This window comes from Capsicum annuum, chromosome 8 (genome assembly GCF_002878395.1).
Source record: "Capsicum annuum cultivar UCD-10X-F1 chromosome 8, UCD10Xv1.1, whole genome shotgun sequence".
NCBI lineage: Eukaryota > Viridiplantae > Streptophyta > Magnoliopsida > Solanales > Solanaceae > Capsicum > Capsicum annuum.
The window spans coordinates 147,689,206-147,709,468 of record NC_061118.1 but is presented as its reverse complement, the minus strand read 5'-3'; the positions used below and the strand labels follow the sequence as shown (position 1 = coordinate 147,709,468).

At 33.6% G+C, this 20,263-nt stretch overlaps 1 protein-coding gene across 1 annotated transcript; it reads left to right on the top strand.

Moving 5' to 3' along the window:
• The first annotated feature begins 14,299 nt into the window (after nt 1-14,299).
• LOC107839340 (pentatricopeptide repeat-containing protein At5g16420, mitochondrial) lies at nt 14,300-16,477 on the top strand. The gene has a single exon (XM_016682775.2). The coding sequence runs from the start codon at nt 14,370-14,372 to the stop codon at nt 16,044-16,046; it is 1,677 nt and encodes a 558-aa protein (XP_016538261.1). The 5' UTR covers nt 14,300-14,369; the 3' UTR covers nt 16,047-16,477.
• The last annotated feature ends 3,786 nt before the right edge of the window (nt 16,478-20,263 follow it).

Here is a 20,263-nt window from a genome sequence, read left to right as displayed (position 1 = left end):
TGTGTACTGAGTGATGATTATCTCTACTGTATGCATATTTGGTACTGTATGCACGTATTTATGTATGTGTATTTGTCCCATTAATGTGTACTGAATGATGGTTATCTCTACTGTATGTGATTCAAGTATGATCATGATCATGACACTTTTGAGTATTTTTGAAGACTAGTCACTAAAGGGCTCTTTTGTCATTTCTCTATTATTTGTAATGTTGTATAAATAGAAACTTGTAGGGTTTATTTTCTTAGTTTATGCTTGATATTGAAGACATTACTATTGTGAGAGAGAGTTCTTAAAACTGAAATTAGGACATAGCATAAGAATGGATTCTCTTGTGTGTTGCAAAGCTTGAGACTTTGGTGCATTGAGAGGTGGATGCCCCTCTTGTGTCATTATAAGAGTTAGGTGTTTGTTGTATGAAGTGTTAAAGGTCCAAGAGTGGAATATGCTCTTGGATTGTTAAGACTACATCAACACTTGTCTAACTATCTATCTTTGTTTCTTGTCCTAATCTTGTAGTTTGTGTTGTTGTTGTTCAAGCCGTTTGGTTATTGTTGTTGTAACATTGTTGTTCTTCATTTTTATTGTCATAATATAGTTTGGTTTGTTGATGGAAATTAGGTGTTAAACACCTCTTTACATAGCGTTCTTGTTGTGTTCTTGAATCCGAGAGGGGTCCCCAAAAGAGGTTCATAGTTCCTTGAACTAGTGGACTGTTTTGGTGTTTGTTTTCTTGTGTTCTTGGGATGTCTTGTATCATTTGGTATCAAATAAAGGTTTGATTTTGTTCCAACAAAATCAATCTTGAGATTGTTATCTTGAAAATTTTAAAAAAATGTGAAAAGAAAGAAAAAGAAAAAAGTTATTGTTCACGTTTTTAGGGTCTTTCAAAAAACTTGATTTTTGTGTGTTTCTAGTGTTAGATCCTTGTTCCCTAGCACTATTAGAGTCTAAAAATTGAAAATCCCAACAAAAAAGAAGTGTCAAAATTAAAAATCCCACAAAAAAAAAACTAAACCCGTTTTTGATCCTAGGTCAAATTTTGAGTTTTTGATTTTGTGTTTTTAGTGTTAGATTTGCGTTCTCTAATACTATTGGAGTATAGGGTTAGAATTTGAGCTAAATTGGAGGTTATTTGAGCCATCCACCATTGTTAAGCTTGAGTTTGAAGAAACCTGAAGGTGGGATCTCATTGTGGGAGGTTATTTTAAACTCACGTGTGTTTTATTTTGTAGGATTTGTATTGTATTGTTGTGTGTGGCGTTGTGGACTGATTGGGTGTCTTGTTGGACCGTAACTTGAAGGTTTATTTTTGGTATAACCATAATGGAACCCGAGGCTTCAAATGCTCAAACAATAGATAATAATGCCATCAATCTCATTTTGGCTCGCCTTGAAACTATGTCCCGAGATGTGGCTAGGTTGAATGTGGATCTTGAGAAATTAGATACGAATGTGGCATCAATAAGTAGGAGATTAGAATGCGTGGAAAGCCAAAGGAGTCGGCCTTCCATACCTCAAAATAATTCCCCAACAAATACTCCCGTGACCATGCACCAAATGCTATATCCACCAGTTGCCACAAATCCAACAAATCTCTACTCCCAAAGCCAAGAACAAGATAGACCAAACCATCCTCCACTCCACCAAGTCCAACAAGAAGGGATTGGAACCCAAATACCACTACCAAACCCGAACTCTCTCATCCAAACTCCACTTTACCAAAGACCTCACTATTCAAATCCAATCCTACCTCTACAAGCTCCACTTAACCCAAATAGACCCATCCATGTTGAGGGCTATGGTAGGGGAGAATAACATGGTGGTTATGGGCCGTATGATGATGTTTACTTGATGGAAGAAAGAATAAGGGGTAGACATGGGGAGTTAGATCGAGAGATGATATATGGCCATCCAAATCGAGATGTAGGTCTCAATTCCATCAAAGTGAGCCTTCCCGTTTTCAAAGGTGAGAGTGATCCTGAAGCCTACCTTGCATGGGAGTCGTCTTGTGACAAGATCTTCCAACTTAATGATCTCACCAAAGAAAATAAAATTTGTTACGTTTATAGCTCACTTTGAAGGGTATGCTAATACATGGTGGGAGTATGTTAAACGGTTTGGGAATGAGATGATTGGGGGACAACTTCATCCTTGGTTTCGATTGAAGAACCTTATGCGGTAACAGTACTTGCCCGAGACTTATAGGCATGAGCTTCTTGCCAAATTGTATAATTTGAGGCAAGGGAGCAATAGTGCCATGGCTTACTACGATAAATTTCAACAATTGATGTTGAAACTTGACCACCGAAGAGAGCAAGTAAGTCATGACATTGTGCGCTTCAAGGTTGGGTTAAACAAGGACATCTTCACTAGCATGACGCTTCACAAATTCAAAACCGTAGATGGCATCTTTCACGCGGCTTTAGAGGTTGAGAGAGAGATCAAAGAGAACTTATTCATGGATACCCAACCAAAGGCCACCAAGGGTTTCCAAAAACATCCTCCAAGGTATGAAGGTAAATTGAATTCTACTTCCAATCCTAAGGAGTTTCAATGCTTCAAGTGTCAAGGGTAGGGGCACAAGGCTAGTGAGTGCCCAAACTGGCAGAATATAATCCTAAGGGGGGCTAGATTGTACTATCTTGGAGAAGAGGTGGGCATTGAATCGGTTAAGAATGATGAAAAACCGTAAGATAGAGAGCAAAAAAAAGCTGAAGTGCAAAATGAAGAGTATGGAGAAGATGTGTGGCCGGAAGAAGGAGATTGTGAAGTGCCTTTGTAAAAGATGTGAGCCCGTGAATTTGTGGTCAAATTTCTCTCAATATGGAGAGGATAATACAAGTATGATCATGATCATGACACTTTTGAGTATTTTTGAAGACTAATCACTAAAGGGCTCTTTTGTCATTTCTCTATTATTTGTAATGTTGTATAAATAGAACCTTGTAGGGTTTATTTTCTTAGTTTATGCTTGATATTGAATACATTACTCTTGTGAGAGAGAGTTCTTAAAACTGAAATTAAGGCATAACATAAGGGTGGATTCTCTTATGTGTTGCAAAGCTTGACACTTTGGTGCATTGAGAGGTGGATGCCCCTCGTGTGTCATTGTAAGAGTTAGGTGTTTGTTGTATGAAGTGTTAAAGGTCCAAGAATGGAATATGCTCGTGGGTTGTTAAGACTACATCAACACTTGTCTAACTATCTATCTTTGTTTCTTGTCCTAATCATGAAGTTTGTGTTGTTGTTGTTCAAGCCGTTTGGCTATTGTTATTGTAACATTGTTGTTCTTTATTTTTATTGTCATAATATATTTTGGTTTGCTGCTGGAAATTAGGTGTTAAATACCTCATTACATGGTGTTCTTGTTGTGTTCTTGAATCCGAGAGGGGTCACCAAAAGAGGTCCATAATTTCTTGAACTAGTGGACTGTTTTGGTATTTGTTTTCTTGTGTTCTTGGGCTGTCTTGTATCAGTATGTATAGTTGGTACTATATGCATATATTTATGTATTTGTATTTGTCCCATTAATGTATACTGAATAATGGTTATCTCTCTTGTATGCATATTCCTTGTATTCATGTGCTACTGTATTTGTATTTATACTCATTGTATGATATTTATATGCTACTGTATGTTTATATATGCAGAATGTGCGAATAGTAGATTTGAAGAAAAAACTTTCTGTTACGCAATTTCAGATGTTTAGCAAGACTTGTTTTGGGGTGTATATGCAAATGCATGATTGTTTTGTTCAAGCACAACTAGTTAGGTGCTTTATGCCTTTGGAGTTTGAAGATAGTTCGAAAGATGCTCTGTTTATATATGTAAATGGATAGACACTTCGATTTACGCTTAGAAAATTTGCAATCATAACAAGATTAAATTGTGTTGCTAATGAAGATGATTTTGTGATTGAAAAAAAAGAGCCTAACCGAATTATTTTTTGATATTTTGGAGGTCAAAAAATTATAAAAAAATCAGTTTTGATTAAATATTTTAAAAACCAAGAATGGGGTGAGGGTAATGATGATGATGTTGTCAAATTGCTATATTGTATTTCATTAATACCTTCATTTTTTCTGGCGAGAAACATTGTGTATCTGTCCCTAAGATTCACTTTCATTGGTTGAGAATAGTAAATACAAGGATTACCCATGGGGTAAAAAAACTTTTAAGGACTTACTGAAGTCTATTTTCAAAAAGATGGATGCGCAGAAACGGTACTATAGAATTCATGGTATGCCACTTGCTATGAAAGTTTGTCTTTATGAGTGTTGCTCTGTTGTTGATCCAAAAATTATTGTCAAACATACTGGTAGAATTTCCAGATTACTCAATTGGGAGACCACTGATAGACGTCCTCATTTTGAGGCTTTCATTGAAGGCATGTTAGCTGATGTTAACGATTCGGTAACTATGACATTATTCTTACATTATTACATTTAGAATTGAGTTATTCACATGTATTCAAAATAGTACACGAATGTATCTATTATTTTCAGGTTGTATACAGAAATATAACAACTACTTCTAGAGAAATGACAATCTTAAAATTGTCTTCTGTAGATGCAATAGAAGATACAACCTCAGATGATGTTTCTTTTGATGATGATTTTCAAGATCTCCACCAGCTACTGGAAAAAACAAAGCAAAGAAAAAAGTTGATATTGCATCTTCTCCACCACATAAGAAACAGAAACAAGTAAAGTCAGTACCTTCATCTTCAAACATTCCTAGCAGATCATCCCCGAGGAATATACAACAAACGCTCTCATTTATGTTTCAAAAGTATCGAAGAGATCGTTGTCTCCTGTTGTAAAATATCAGACAAAGAAAGTTGTGACTCAAAAGACTGTTCCTCGAAGGACTCTTCCTAAGCAGCCGTCTATCCTAGAGAAAAGAAAATCTGTTGTCAAGCCTCCAGTTAAACCTAAACCATCCAATGTTCCTACTGGTGTACCTTTCAGCAGCAAATCGAATAAAGAATTCATTTTTTCTAAACAATTTTTCATTTTTCAAGAATCGATAAATACAATTTTAATTTTCTTGAAATCTTTTATATTTTTTTTCACAAGTTTCTTCTTGATTTTTTTGTAAAAAGGTGAAGGCTGAGATTAGTGATCTGCGCAAGTTGATAACTGACAACTTCAAGAGTGTTATGAAAGCTATCAAATCAATCAAAATTGCTGAAAAAGTAGTTATAATAATATTTACTTTCATTATTCTATATATGTAAATATAGTGCATACACTATAGTATAACAAGTTTCATTTACAGGGTCCTAATGTTGAAGATGCAGCTGATATACCTACTGTTCCTCAATCTTCACCCCAAGATATTAATGCTGCTCGCTTCAGTGTTCCAAATCAGCCTGATACATCTACGGTTGAGCTACAATGGGTATCAAATTAATAAATTTAATAATTGTATATATATGCAATGTAATAATTTTTTCAAGTACGTTTGCATTTATGTTTTCTTACAATATAGAAGTAAATGAAGAATATATTAGTTCATCATATTCATCCATCTTTTATAGGGTCACAATGTTGAAGCTATGGAAGATATACTTGTTGTTTCTCAACCGTCATCTCAACATATTGGAACCGACCGTTCTAGTACTTCAAAGCAGGGTGGTACTTGTAGTGTTGAGCTACAACAGGTAGCAATGTATAACTGTATTTTAAATTGTATAACTATATACGTATGATATATATTACTCCCTCCGTCTCAAATTATGTGTCGTCATTTTCTTTTTGGTCCATCTCAAAAAGAATGTCGCTTTTTCTTATTTAGTAAGTTTTTAAAGACACAATTATAATTTTACCCTTAATGGTCCCACTTGATTTTAAATACTATTACTCCTTTTTATATTTGTCTTTTTCAATTAAAAGTGGTCTCACTTAATTTTAAATATTATTACTCTTTTTTAAGAAAGGTAATTTTGTAATTTTAATAAAGTCAATACTTATTTCTTAAATATCGTGTCTGGTTAAATGATGACACATAATTTGAGATGGAGGGAATAATATTTATGTATTTACATATATAAAAAAATGTGTGATGCATATATTAGTCCATCATATTTTGTTGTTGAGCCGGATGATGACATACAATTTAATGAGGTGCCAAAGAAAAAAGAGGTACATTCATATTTGTGCATAAATTTTATAGACAAACTGTGTTTGTATTTTTATTTGACACGATGTATTCTGTACTTTTAGATACTTGAAGAAAATCCACATCAAATGCATACAAGTGATGAACAAGTAATTGAGGATGATGGTATTGCTACATTAGGGTCGAAAACTGAATCACAGTATGAGAGCCTTTATGAGCTCCTTCCTATCTTAAGCTTGGTGAAAAGTATCATCATACATCCAACTAGATGTATAAATGATACAACACCTGTACCAAAACAAAGGAACAGAAAACTTAGTCGCTGAAACTTTTCTCCGTTTACAACAAAGTTTGGATCATCATATGATACTCTATTATATTTGTCTAATTGTATTCGTATTCATTATTTATTACACTATAAAAACATCTTATATTTATGCGTATAACTTTCAGGTACTTCTGCGAGTGCATTATGTGATTCACCCATATTGAACAAAAAACATTCATTTACACTTTTTATTGGTTGTCCATATGATTCATCTATTGAGAACAAGTATTTGAAGTGGATTAAAGAAGGCCTCCTTACTACACATGAGCGAAAGTACGTTACTTTTACTATGTTTCAATTGATCAACTTTTTATCATATTGAATCCGTTTTTACAATACTTACGGCAGGAAGGACAATGAAGATCATTTCAGGAAGCATAAACCAGACATTCTGATTCTGTTGCAGATTGGTGTAGAACTTTTCAGTGATAAGAATTGGTTCTACAAACTATCTTTTGCAGGACAATTATTGAATGATGTGGTACATAGTACATTGACTTTACTTTATTATGTATTCGAATTTATGTATTGACACACAATTTAATGTTTGTAGCACATTAGTGTCATATTCTTGCGCAAGAAAGACAAGTACAGTCCTCCAAATAACTTCACTTACACAACTGTTGATTGTGCATTCAAGATTAAAGTAGCATAATTATGAGAGAAGTATGTGGACCCATAAAGTTGTACATCTTCTGTGCGTGAAGAATATGTTGTATGTGAATACATAAATGGATATAGGTTGATGGCTGGTGTCCCATGGCATACAATGGATCATATTTTAATTCCTTTGCATGTGAAAGAACGACTCCATTGGGTACTTGTTGTAGTATCATTTTTAGATCGGTGTTTATATATTTACAACTCGTACAACTCTGCAATTCATGATATGTATGTCAAAATAAAGGTGCAAAAGTTTGCAGATGTTATATCTTCTTCCCTTTTGAACATCGACTTCTATAAGAAGAAAATAGACATTGATTGACAATGTCACTTCAAGTACAGAAAGAGAGATAAATCTGATCTATTTGAGGTGATTTTTGTCAATGATATACCTCAACAAAGATATGACAACATGTATGTATATAATGCATCAATATTTTACTTATAGTGCTTATGTTGGTAAATATAGTAACATACCTTTGTATTTATGTTTTTAGGAATTGTGGTATTTATGTTGCTGCTTATGCGGAATTTCTCACTAGTGGTCAAGGTGTGCCGAATCAGAAATTTAATATTGCACTATTTTGCACCCGATATGTTGCTTTGCTTTGAAATTATGATCGAAAAAAGAAAGAAAGTGGCGCTACGAGTTACGATGAGGCACCTCCAAAGATGCATAGACCCATAACTGATTGGGATAGTAGCAAGTATGTTACTATATTGTAATGCTAGTTTATGTTCTATAAAGTTTCTGGGATTATGTAGTTTTGGATAAATACAGCAGCAATGTATGTTTTTTATGTGATACTATTTTTCTTTCTTTTGAACCATACTCTATGTTTATGTTTTGAATAATTTTATCTTTTGTGATTTTGGATAAATAAATCAGTGTATGTGGTTTATATGATAGCAATTTCATTGTGTTTGAACCGTAGTGTATGTGGTTCTGTTTTGATATATTACATTTTATTTGCATTTGCTTTTCTCTCGATCTTTCGTGTGTATTAAATAGTCTCAATGTAAAGGTATTGATATGTGTTTCGAACATGATTTACAATGTCAATTGACATGTATTCTATCTCAACCTGATCGGATTAAATTTTTTATGCACAAGTATTTAACAAATGAAAAATCATATGTATTTGATAGTGTCATTCTACTGCAAATACATTTGTCAATACATTTATGTGTATTGTTGATTACCTGATATATGAAAAAACATAGAATATCAAATACAAAGATCAACAGCTATCACTACATTCATGAATACAATAGCTGTATTCAGAAAATTCATTACAACAACCTTTAGCTAATCCCAACTTCAATGTATCTCCTCACGTGGTGCATTGCCACATGAACGTCTGTTATGACCACCGAATTCACATGTGCTGCAGATTTTTTTCTTCTTTTTATACAACTCGCTGAATGACTTTTCCTGCTTTTTCTTTGGTCTTCCAGGAGGCCTTTTAAACTTTGGTGATAGTACCACTTCTTTTGCAACTTCTTCAGGTATCTGCCAGTCAGTCACATTCGAAAAAGGATACACAGAAATCTCATACGTTTTCAACACAGTTTTTAATTTGTAATAAGCTGAGCAATATGGACCTGATTTGAATTTCTTCTTGTTTAAAATAGCCAAAGCATGCGGGCATGGTATTTCATGTTATTGAAACTGTCCACAATAATATTTTTTGTTTTCAAGGCAAACAATAAAGGTTTTTTCTTTGTCATTTACTCCATATAGGTAGTCTGTTGACGGTGTTACCTGTAATGAATACATAAATACAACTCAAATCTAAATTTAGAATACTATAGATTAAATACTTATGTATCCTAACATACCGTCATACGTGCTGATAGGGTATCATTCATTGTAAGAATCTCCTATAATTTTATGCCAAGTGTTGGGATGTGAAGGAAGCATTTTGTCTATTAGTGCAATTTCATTGCCCAAACATCTTTCTCACTTCTTCAAGAAAATTATAAATTGGCTTTTCTCTTGCTATTAGCAGTGCTGAATTAATAAATCCTGCAATATTTAATGTCATTGTCCATATTCTGTGAACAGGCGCATACACCATTGACCACTTGTCATATCCTGCCAACTCCAAATATTCCTTAACTCTCACACCTATATTTTGAACTATTTTCATCAAGCTGTTAAAATCAGACTGTCTGTAGGCTTTAGCCATGGTATAGTACACCTCGCTTAACTGGTCATGTGACTTTCTGTATCTTTGATGTATATTTTTTCATAAATATCATATGCATGCATAATGTGTTACATCAGGGTACACTTTAGAAACAACTTTTATGATACTCTCATTTCTATCAGAAACAATGCACATCTCTGACCTCTGACCATAAGCTTCATTAAATTGTTCAAAAAATTAAGTCCATGAAGCATCTTTTTCTGAATCAACCATTGTGTATGCTAATGGTAATATGTTACTTGTACAAAAATATAAATATATGATAGATGTCAAAATAATCTCTAAGTTTTTATTTAAATAATGTAGTATACTTACCTGCACCATCTAAAGTACTAGCACAGACAAATATCTCTGTGTATGTTGATTTGAGTTGGCTTTCATCAACTACAACGATTGATCTACAATGCTCAAATTCCTTAATATTAGCATAAAGAGATATAAACAAATACATAAATCGATTTTCAGGAATTTTCTTTATTTGAATACGTGATTCAGGATAAGTTTTTTCATGATGTATAAGTATGCAGGTAACTTTTGCTAAGATCGAGTCGGTTTTTCCATTTAGAATCTACTGTCTTCTCCTTAGCACGTCAATCCACCATGTATGTCACATCCAGTCCAATGTTTTCCTTTATATCATCTCAAATATCAGTTGGTGTATATTTTCTCTTTAAATTGGCTATTTTTGATTTAATAATTCCTGTTATCAATTTGCTAGTAACATGAGAGTCTTTGTAGATCTTATCCTTCAGTGAACATGTATGTTCGCTTACAAAAGACTGAACTACAAACAATTTAGAATCATTCATGCTGGACGACTTGAAAAATCATTTGCATTCTCTAGATTTACATTTAAGTCAATAGCTGCATATATAGTGAATGCACAAGCCATTACAAACTATATACATTATGATAGTAATAATATTTAGTGAAATGAAATGTATAAATATAAACATACCTGTTGGAATTAGACCTAGGTACTTTCGTAGCAAATCGGAGATCAATCGAATAGTTATGCATTACAGCCTGAAGTGTAGCCTTGTCTTTGTATATCTGGCCAACAATTACTATTTTTTTTATTAGTATCAAAAATAAAATTTTGCACTATTATTGGCTTGCCATAGTTTCTCATCATCATTTGAAGTATATAAATTGAAGCAGTTGTATCAAGTTCACAATCATTTGCAGACACAACTTCATTTTCAATAAGATTTTCTACTGATACATTTTTGTTGATCTCATTATCAAAAAAATTAACACACAAAGGATACTTGGAAAACACGTTGTTTAATTTCTTCAATTGAACATACACCTTGACTCCCATTTCATTATGTATCTTCATTAATTTATTGGAACCCTCAACACTGTATTTAATCTTTATAGTTTTCACTCTCAAGTCTATCATCAGCTGGCTACCAATTAACTCAATCAAGTCTCTGTGAGAGGCATATTCATTTAAAACTATTCCTTCAGTCTCCTAATCATCGTATTTATTGTCTTCAGTCCACTTTCTTAAATGTCAAATCATAATCATTATGCTTGTCATTTTATTTTTGTAAGCGTTGATGCAACTGTTAAATGTCAGAAATATAGTAGCACAAAGTGAATATAGTAGTATATTACAAAGTGAATACAGTAGTATATTTAATTCGATAATTCAGACATTGATAACAATTCATAATTTAATACAACCATTGAAATTAAAGTATCGATCAATTGAAAACTCTGCAAACAGTACAATAATTATACACAATACTATAATTCACTGAATAATATCATTTAATTTAGTGTATTTGTTTCAAAGTCGAGGAATGAATTAAGAACTACATTAAGACATGCAATATTTGTTTCCAAGGATCAATCAAATTTTTTAATAGTTTGATAATTTTAAATTATTCTGTATTTATTTCAAGCTAGTATAACAGTGAATAAAGCTACATTACAACATTTTGTATTTGCTTCAAAGGAGGATCAACCAAAATTTTGGAATTTTAATAATTTTGAATTCTTCAGTATTTGTTTCAAACTCGAAGTACAGAACAGTGAAAAAATAACATTACGACATATAATACTTGTTCAGGATGAATCAAAATTTTAGAAATTTTACTGATTTTGAATTTCTTAGTATTTGTTTCAAACTTGAAGTACATAACAGTGAAAAAACTACATTACGACATACAATATTTGTTTCAAAGAAGAAGGATTAATCAAAATTTTAAATTTCTCAGTATTTATTTCAAACTCAAAGTACAGAACAGTGAAAAACTACATTATGACATACAAATTTTTTTTTTGAAGAAGAAGGATCAATCAAAATTTTGGGGATTTTGATGATTTTGAATTCTTCAATATTTATTTCAAACTCGAAAAAACAGAGAAGAAAATACATGATGACATACCTGTGTATGTTTCAAAGAAGACGGATCAATCAATTTTTTGAGAATTTTGCGTTTTGTTTAGGTATGAATTTAGCTCTATTTGTTGATAAAAATGGAGAATACAATTTTTACCTTTGAAAGAATCGTGTTTAATTAGGCAAGAGATACTCAGTTCAACGGGAAAAACGTGATCTCCATTTTTGGCGCGATTGTATTCATAGTTTATATGAATATATAGTATTTGTAAAACTAAATACGGCGGGGGCGAATCGAACACAACAACTATAAATGGTAATTATGTAAAATGTGGCTATAGAAGGTGGGTTTTATAACAAAATACTGTTATTTTTGAAAGATCCCCTTTACAAAAATAAGAATTAATTTTAATTAACAAGATATTAGTCATTTATTTGCAATGCATTACCTCAAATATTATTGTGAAAACTTTATTTATTAATATGAAAATTTGATAATTTTTTTTAAAATATTCTTAATAAAAAGTAGATGATTTTTTTTTTAGTTTAAATTTTGTATTTTTATATTTTACAATCTTTAATATTATTTTAAGTAATTAAAATCATAAAATTTATATTAAATTTTTTGGGGCCTCAAAAATTTGGGGGCCTAAACCAAATATTTTATTAGTCTTACCCTTGAGTCGTCCCTGTTTCTCTCCTCATGTCACTGTTGTAAGATCACATTGAATTTGTTGATGTTCATGGTAAAAAAAATAAAAGGGTCTTTTAAAAAAAAATGTTCTAACTATTTCAATTTGTTTGTGTTGCTTTCTTTTTTAATTTATTTTTTTAAAAAATATTTCTTTCTCCTTTTTCTTGGATAATTCTTTAATTTTATCTTTTCATAAATGATGATATGTTTAAGATTATAATTTTCTGGAAAAAAATAAATTCTAGTAATCTCACATTTCTTGTTTAGAATCACAAGATACAAACATCTTCTTTCTTTTTTTGGAAAAAGTTCAAAAAACACCCCTGAACTATCTGAAATAGCTCAAAAATGTCCCTCGTTAGATTTTTGGCTCAAAAATATCCTTCCATTAAATATTTGGCTAAAAAGTACCCCTCCCTCTAACGAAATTCGGAAAAGGATCAAAAATACCCCTGAACTATCTGAAATAGCTCAAAAATACCCCTCTGTTAAATATTTGGCTAAAAAATACCCCTCCCTTTAACGAAATTCCACCAAGCATGTTATATAGATTAAAAAAATCATGTCCACATGTAAAATATTAGTATTTTTTTAACTATATGACATTTCTTTTTTTTTTTTTGCAAAGCAGTGAAACGGAAAAACCAAAAAATCAATCTTTTGCTAATTACTTCATTAGTGTTTTAAAAGTTCTAGATTTCACCTTTTCATTAGTGTTTTAAAAGTTTTAAATTTCATCTTGTTATTGTCGTTTGAGATGAGGGATAACTTGATCTTGATCTGATGTTGACTCGGAGGAGCTAAAATTTTAACTTTTAAGCTAGCAAATGTTGATGTACTAATAATTGAGTTGAATTTACTACATGCAAATACTTTTTCAAAATAAATGAATTCCTTTTAACACTTGTTTAATCATTCGAAATGAATTCATTTTTCTAAATTCAGTTTTGATGAATAATCTTATTATTTTTAGAACAAGTTTGAAAAGAAGTAAAATGATACTTAATATTGATAAATTATTCTTTAATTATGTCATTTATTAACTTTTTGAAGACGTGTGTCACATTCAAAGATTCATTAATTTTAGATTAGAAGAGGTATTTATTAAATCATTTTAACATAAGTATTTTGAGTAAAAGCTAGCAAAGCCAAGCACATCTTTTGAGCAACTAATTTGAAGTTTGGTTTGAAATTTGTTACTTTTACGAGTAAATTTTAATTTTAAATTTTATAATGGCCTAATAATTAATGGGTTTATCAGTTTAATAAGATTCTTTTGTTGGGTTTCACACTTTTAAACCTATTAACAGAAAAAAACTTATTTTTTAGATGATCAAAGGAATTTGATAATAGCAATGTTACATTTAGTAAATTTTTTCAAAAAAAATATTATGTAACCATCGTTTGTCTACTTTGATTAAAAATGAAAAAGTCGTGTAAGTTTTTTTCGTTTCACTGAGGTTTTTAAATAAAAATAAAAATAAAGAAAAAAAGAATGTCATATAATTAAAAATACTAACATGTGGATGGTAATTTGACATAGTCACGTAGTTTTGTTTATCTAGGTGGCATGCTTGGTGAAATTTCATTAAGGGGAGGAGGTATTTTTGAGCCAAATATTTAACAGATGGGTATTTTTGATTCATTTCAGATAGTTCAGGGGTATTTTTGATCATTTTCCGAATTTCATTAGAGGAAGGAGTATTTTTGAGCCAAATATTTAACGGAGGGGTATTTTTGAGCAAAAAATCCAGCGAGGGGTATTTTTGAGCTATTTCAGATAGTTTAAGAGTATTTTTTAGTTTTTTCCGTTCTTTTTTTAAATTGGAACACAAGTCTAATAATGGACTTAAAATGTTAAAAGATTGAAAGAAAGAGGGCTTAAGTGTAATTATATAAGAAACATAGTAAGAAATCTAAAAAAAACAAGAAATTTGTCTCCGAGCGGCGGGTAAAAACAGTAGACAACATCGTAGTCTCCGAATTTCAGCAATGTTAATCTCCCCGAAGTTCTCCGGCCACCGACGGCGAATCTACACCTCCATCAACTTCACCCATTTATTCTCAACCACAACCACCTCCGCCGCCGCCGATGACGACGACCCCTTCAAGAACCACCCATCGTTCCACCACCTATCCACCATCAAATCCAAATCGGAGCTCCTCCAATCCTACTCCGTCACCCCACCCATCAAACCCTGGCCCCTTTACCTCTCCCATAAAAAACTCATCTCACTCATCAAATCCCAGCACGACAACAACCTCGCCCTCAGTATCTTTCATCACGCTGGTAACTTCCACCCTGGTTTTTCCCATAATTACGAAACCTACCTCTCCATCATCAAAAAGCTTTCCCGTGGACGGGAATTTGATAAAATGGAGACCCTTTTAGCTGAATTACGAAATTCTAACATCAAATGTGGAGAAGTTTTGTTTGTTAATGTGATTCGGAATTATGGCATTGCTAGTAAGCCTAAATTGGCAGTTAAGACCTTTTTACAAATCGAAAAATTTGGAGTTGTGAGGTCAGTGAGGTCACTTAATGCTTTGTTGAATGCTTTAGTACAAAATAAAGAGTATGATTTTGTTTATGCTTTGTTTAAGAATTGTCAGAAGAAGTTGAATATAACGCCTAGTGTGTTTACTTGTAATATCTTGTTGAATGCTTTAAGTAAGAAAGGGGATATTGATAGTTTGATTAAAGTTCTTGATGAGATGCCTGTGATGGGAATAATTCCTAATGTTGTGAGCTATACTACTGTTTTGGGTTGTTATGTGTCACTTGGTGATTTAGTTGGCGCGAAGAGGATGTTTGATGAAATTGTTGATAGAGGGTGGTTGCCTGATGCGACGGCGTATACAATCTTGATGCATGGTTTGGTGAAGCATGGGAAGTTTATTGATGCAGTTAAGATAATGGATGAGATGGAGGAGAATGGAGTTGGGCCGAATGAAGTGACGTTTGGAATTATGATTGAGGCGTTTTGCAAGCAAAAGAAGTCCGGTGAAGCAGTTAATTTACTTAATGATATGCTGGATAAGAGGCATGTACCAAGCCCAACACTTTGCTCTAAGGTGATTGATGTCTTGTGTGAAGAGGGGAAGGTTGAGGAGGCGTGTAATTTGTGGAAGAAATTATTGATAAAGAATTGTACTCCAGATAATGCAATATCTAGCACACTTATTCATTGGCTCTGTAAGAAGGGACAGATTCGGGAAGCAAGGAAATTGTTTGACGAGCTTGAGAAGAGTTCGAGTCCTAGTGTATTGACATATAACATGCTTATTGCAGGGATGTGTGAGAGAGGAGAGCTGCATGAAGCTGGGAGGTTATGGGATGACATGGTAGACAAGGGATGCTTTCCCAATGCTTTTACTTACAACATGTTGATCAAAGCTTTTTGCAAAGTTGGAAATGCAAAGGAAGGAATTCAAGTTCTAGAAGAGATGCTTGACAAAGGGTGTCACCCAAACAAATCTACTTATTCCATCTTAATCAAGGGTCTTCTCGACTCTGAATGCAAAGCAGAAGTCTTAAGGGTTCTTGCACTGGCTGCTTCAGGAGATGTTGATCCTGAAACTTGGGGAGTCCTTGTGGCCAAGTTTGTTACTGATATTCCAAATGTGTGTTCTGATATAGATAGGATATTGTCAGAGAATGAAGTGTAAATGTTTGTTCTAACGTTCTTCGTATCCAACATTTCATTCTAAAGTGGGGGCAAGCGTGGTTCACAAAAGAACTACCCATCAATGAAAGTATTGGTGATGGTCTCGGTGCCTGGTTCAAGAAGGTACAAGCTCCCCTGTGCAAACATTTCTGAAGTTTAGAAGAACCTTGATATTCTTTGGACGACAATGTCGGAGCTATTTGTGGAAGGAGGCTGGAAAATGAACATGTGAAGCATGGGATATGTAGTTTGATGACAATATAAAAGGCGTCAAAGAAGTAAAAGGGAATGTTTTTTAACTATTTATACAGCTCTAGTACTGTATTACTCCGAGATAGATTAGGTTAATCAATATTGTTGTAAATTATGTCCTTTGTTTTATCATGAACTAATTTATATTCTTTGTAAAGGAAGGCATACTTGGAGAATCAATCCCCTAGCTCTTCACATAAATATTTTCACTTCATCTTGTTTCATGTTTTATTATGAAAACTGTCCTCTCCAACTCCTATATATTTCCATTTGTGAGAGTAGGGTCACTCCCATCTTGCTTCATGTTTTATTACGACTTTGTTTACTGTCCTTTGTCTTGAGCTGGGGTCTGTCGGAAACAGCCTCTCTACTTCTTTAGAGGTAGTGGTATGGACTGCGTACATTTTACCCTCCCCAGACCCCCACTATGTGGGGATACACAGGGTTTGTTGTTGTTGTTGAGAGTAGGGTAACTCCACCGAGTTCTTCTAGATCTAGTAGATTTGCTAACATACCTGACAAAATAGCTTCCTGATTTCATTGGCTTGTCTTCACCTCCATAATGGTCATATGCAATTCATAAGTATGTTATAAAGATTTGAGCTACTAAAAGATTTGCTTTTGGGGAAAACCGCATTTTTGCCCCTCAGTAATTGGTAAAATTTGATTTTGGTCCTGGCGATTCCAAATTTGAACATGTAACCATCAACCACTTTAAATGTTTGTTTTAATCGTTCAGTAACAAACTCTCACAAAGCCTCAACTGCTTTAGCTCTATGACTACTTATTTTGGCATATCCTTTTTTTGAGGAAATATTCTGCGATTGCTTGGATCTTTAGTTCTTTTTTGCAAATATTCACTGCATGGTTCTTTCTGTGATTGCTCTCCATGTTTTTTCTGTTTGACTTGTTTTTTATGGTTGTATATTAGATGATTTTTCTTACTGATGTCAAAGGAAATGGTTGTCTAAAATGTTAGGGAGGTCCTTTATCTTGATACCCTTTACATCTTATTATCGTTTCTAAGTGATTGGGAAATAGCTTTGAAAAGGTCAGAAGTTTTTTTAATAAAGATTATTCGTGCTACTTTATCCATATACATACAGAGAAACACATTGATTTTGGTCCTAGATGCAATGGCTGTTAAATCTGGGCATGGGAAGAAATAAAGTGAGGTAGTTGCATGGCAATGGACAAATGGTACTTGGTTGCAGAAAATTAATTGATGACTCGCTGAATTGGTCAGGCAAATCTTATAAGATAGCTGGTGTTGATGCTCTTAAATAAGATCAAAAGTAATATCATGGGAGCTTAATGCGTTATCTATTCTTCTTCAATTTATGAGAGCTAGCTATTCTGCTACCATATTGAACTGAAGTGTCTGCTGTAATCTATTTAGTCCTTTTGTCTGAATTTTAATTGGATATAGTCTAGTAGCCTTTTCATTTTGGGCTCTCACTAAATTTTTGTTGTAGGAGCCAGGTGAGAAGCAGTTGGCGTTCTTTACCTAAGAAACATATTCTGGCATCTTCGTATCCTGATGCATCCCTTTGCACGAATCTTCAAGAACACAAAGTAGGATACCTTTTGAAGTTTATCTCTCAAGGGTACCATTTCCAGGTATATGATATCGAGAACTCTCAAGAATCTAGCTTATGATACTCCTAAAACATGACAGCAGCTAGCTGATTTCAAGGAGCCTGTATAGATTTGCAGTAATGTGGATCTATTCCACTGCAAACAAAACAACCGAATATACTACTGCAGGATCTTCCGCTGCTTTTGTTGTTATTGCTCTCACCTCTCACTACGCCACCTCAGCAGCTGGGACTCCCTAACCTTAGTCCGTTCATAATATGTCAAGAAGAGCTTTCCCTCACTTGTATCCTTTTTTTCTGCATCTAGGAACCATAGTAAATGGTTCCCTCATCTCAAAAACGTCCACTTTAGACCAAATGGTTTGAGACACCAAAATTGGTGTTAACTTTGAGACTTAGAGGGATGGACACAAGTCCACTTAGTACTGCGATAATGACATTACTTGATGTAGAAAAAATACAGACAAGTGAGGGAAAGCTCTTGTTGATATCACCACCACTAGCAGCAGCAACAACATACACAGTGTAGTCCTACAAAGTGGGGTTAGTGAGGATAGCGTGTACGCAAATCTTACCCCGTAGGGAGGAGGTTTGTGCTATAGACCCTTGGCTTAAGTTGCGAACTCTTATCTCCAAAGTCTTACCAAAGTATTTTATGTCGCAAAGGACTACAGGTTACATATTTCAATTGTCAAATCCTTTGAACTGAAGCTCTATGAGAAGAAACACCCTCTTTATGTGGAATTCCTGACCTTGTGGAATTTGCTCTCATCATGTAAAGTCTTTATGTTGACACTTGGCAGCATCAAGGTATGAACAATACAAAAACAAAGGTCGTGATGATTTCATCTAATATTCATATTTCATACTACTTCCGCAGTTGCTTTCAATTAAGTCTAAAATCAAGAAAAAGGAGAATTTTCCTGTTCCCCGCAAGCCAGTAGTCGTAACTCGTAAGTGGACCAGAATTGGCAGTACTGCATATTCTAATACTTAGATAAAAGAGTAGGGCAGGGCAAGTTGCATGTTTGTCCGTTCAGCTAAAAATAATTGCATACACTAGTTAAATACTACAAGATTATTTATGTCAGTTTCACTAAATGGTGTTGTGGGGGTATGGCAGAAAGGACTAGATGAATCCCTTTGACGACAATTTTTTAAGCTAATACCACAATCTTCTATTGCATGCAGTTCGGACAAAGAGAAAGATGGGAATTAAAGAGAAATAAAGTAAATTAAATTGTACCCAAAGAGAATTACCTGCAAGTCCAACAGAACGAAAGCTAGGAAGGAAATAAAGATAAAATTACCAAGTAGATGCCAAAAGCAACACACCTAAACAGAGGGAGAGACCCTATTCCCCAAATCAATATAGGTGGACTAAATCTGCAGAAGGTTTCGCCAGCATATATAAGTGGATTAAATCTGTGGTCAGATTCTCCAGCATAGTGAGGCGCGACGACGGTGTTCTCGTTCGCAAATAAGTTGTATACGCCCACGTCGATCATTTGTAAAATATATATGATTGGCCTTGCATCCATGTTCAACGGCCAAAGAGGCACTAAACCCGAGGGAGAGACCCTATTCCCCAAATCAACCTTGGAAACAATAAATTCTTCAACACCATATAACTTCGTTATTTTCATTTTGAGTGATCAAACAATAGTTCACGTAAAGAATGCACATACAATGTAGAGTTACATTCCACAAATAAACTCACATGGCACTCCTTGAACTACATTTCCGATGGTTGATTCTAACCCTCCTCTAAAGTCAAGATTTTTGAATGCATACTTTATGTAATTGAAACCCTTCGGTGTGTCCATGTGAAATAGGATGGAACAAATTCATATTCCCTTCTCCATCTATCTGCTGTGAAAATCCATCCTGGAATTCCAACACCCAAACAACGTTTTCCCACAAATTCTAGAATTTAATGGTATAAGTGATTCCTTTTGTTAAGTCGAAAAACTCACGTTTTTCTCCATTGCGTTGCTTCTCTGCCATCATAATCAACAAAGGAACTGCTGCTTTCATTTCTTCTCCGCAAGGACTGCAACCATCTTGGTCATATTCATACCAAACCTAGCTATCTCATTCCTAATAAGCAAGCCCAGAGGAAGAGATAAGTTTTTACCATTTGGTTGGGCTTACCAGTTACCAGAAAAATTTATACTAAAAATTTGGTACGTATTAGTCCGAATAATGTAATTGAATTAATTAAGACACATCACAGTTTCTCTTTGACAACTACTTCCAAGTATTTTTTCCATTACTTCAAAGCGTTTTAAGTATTTATGTACATATTTCAAGTATCCAAAACTAAGAGGTTAAGATTCAAAGAGACATATAAAAGTTGTAATTCAAA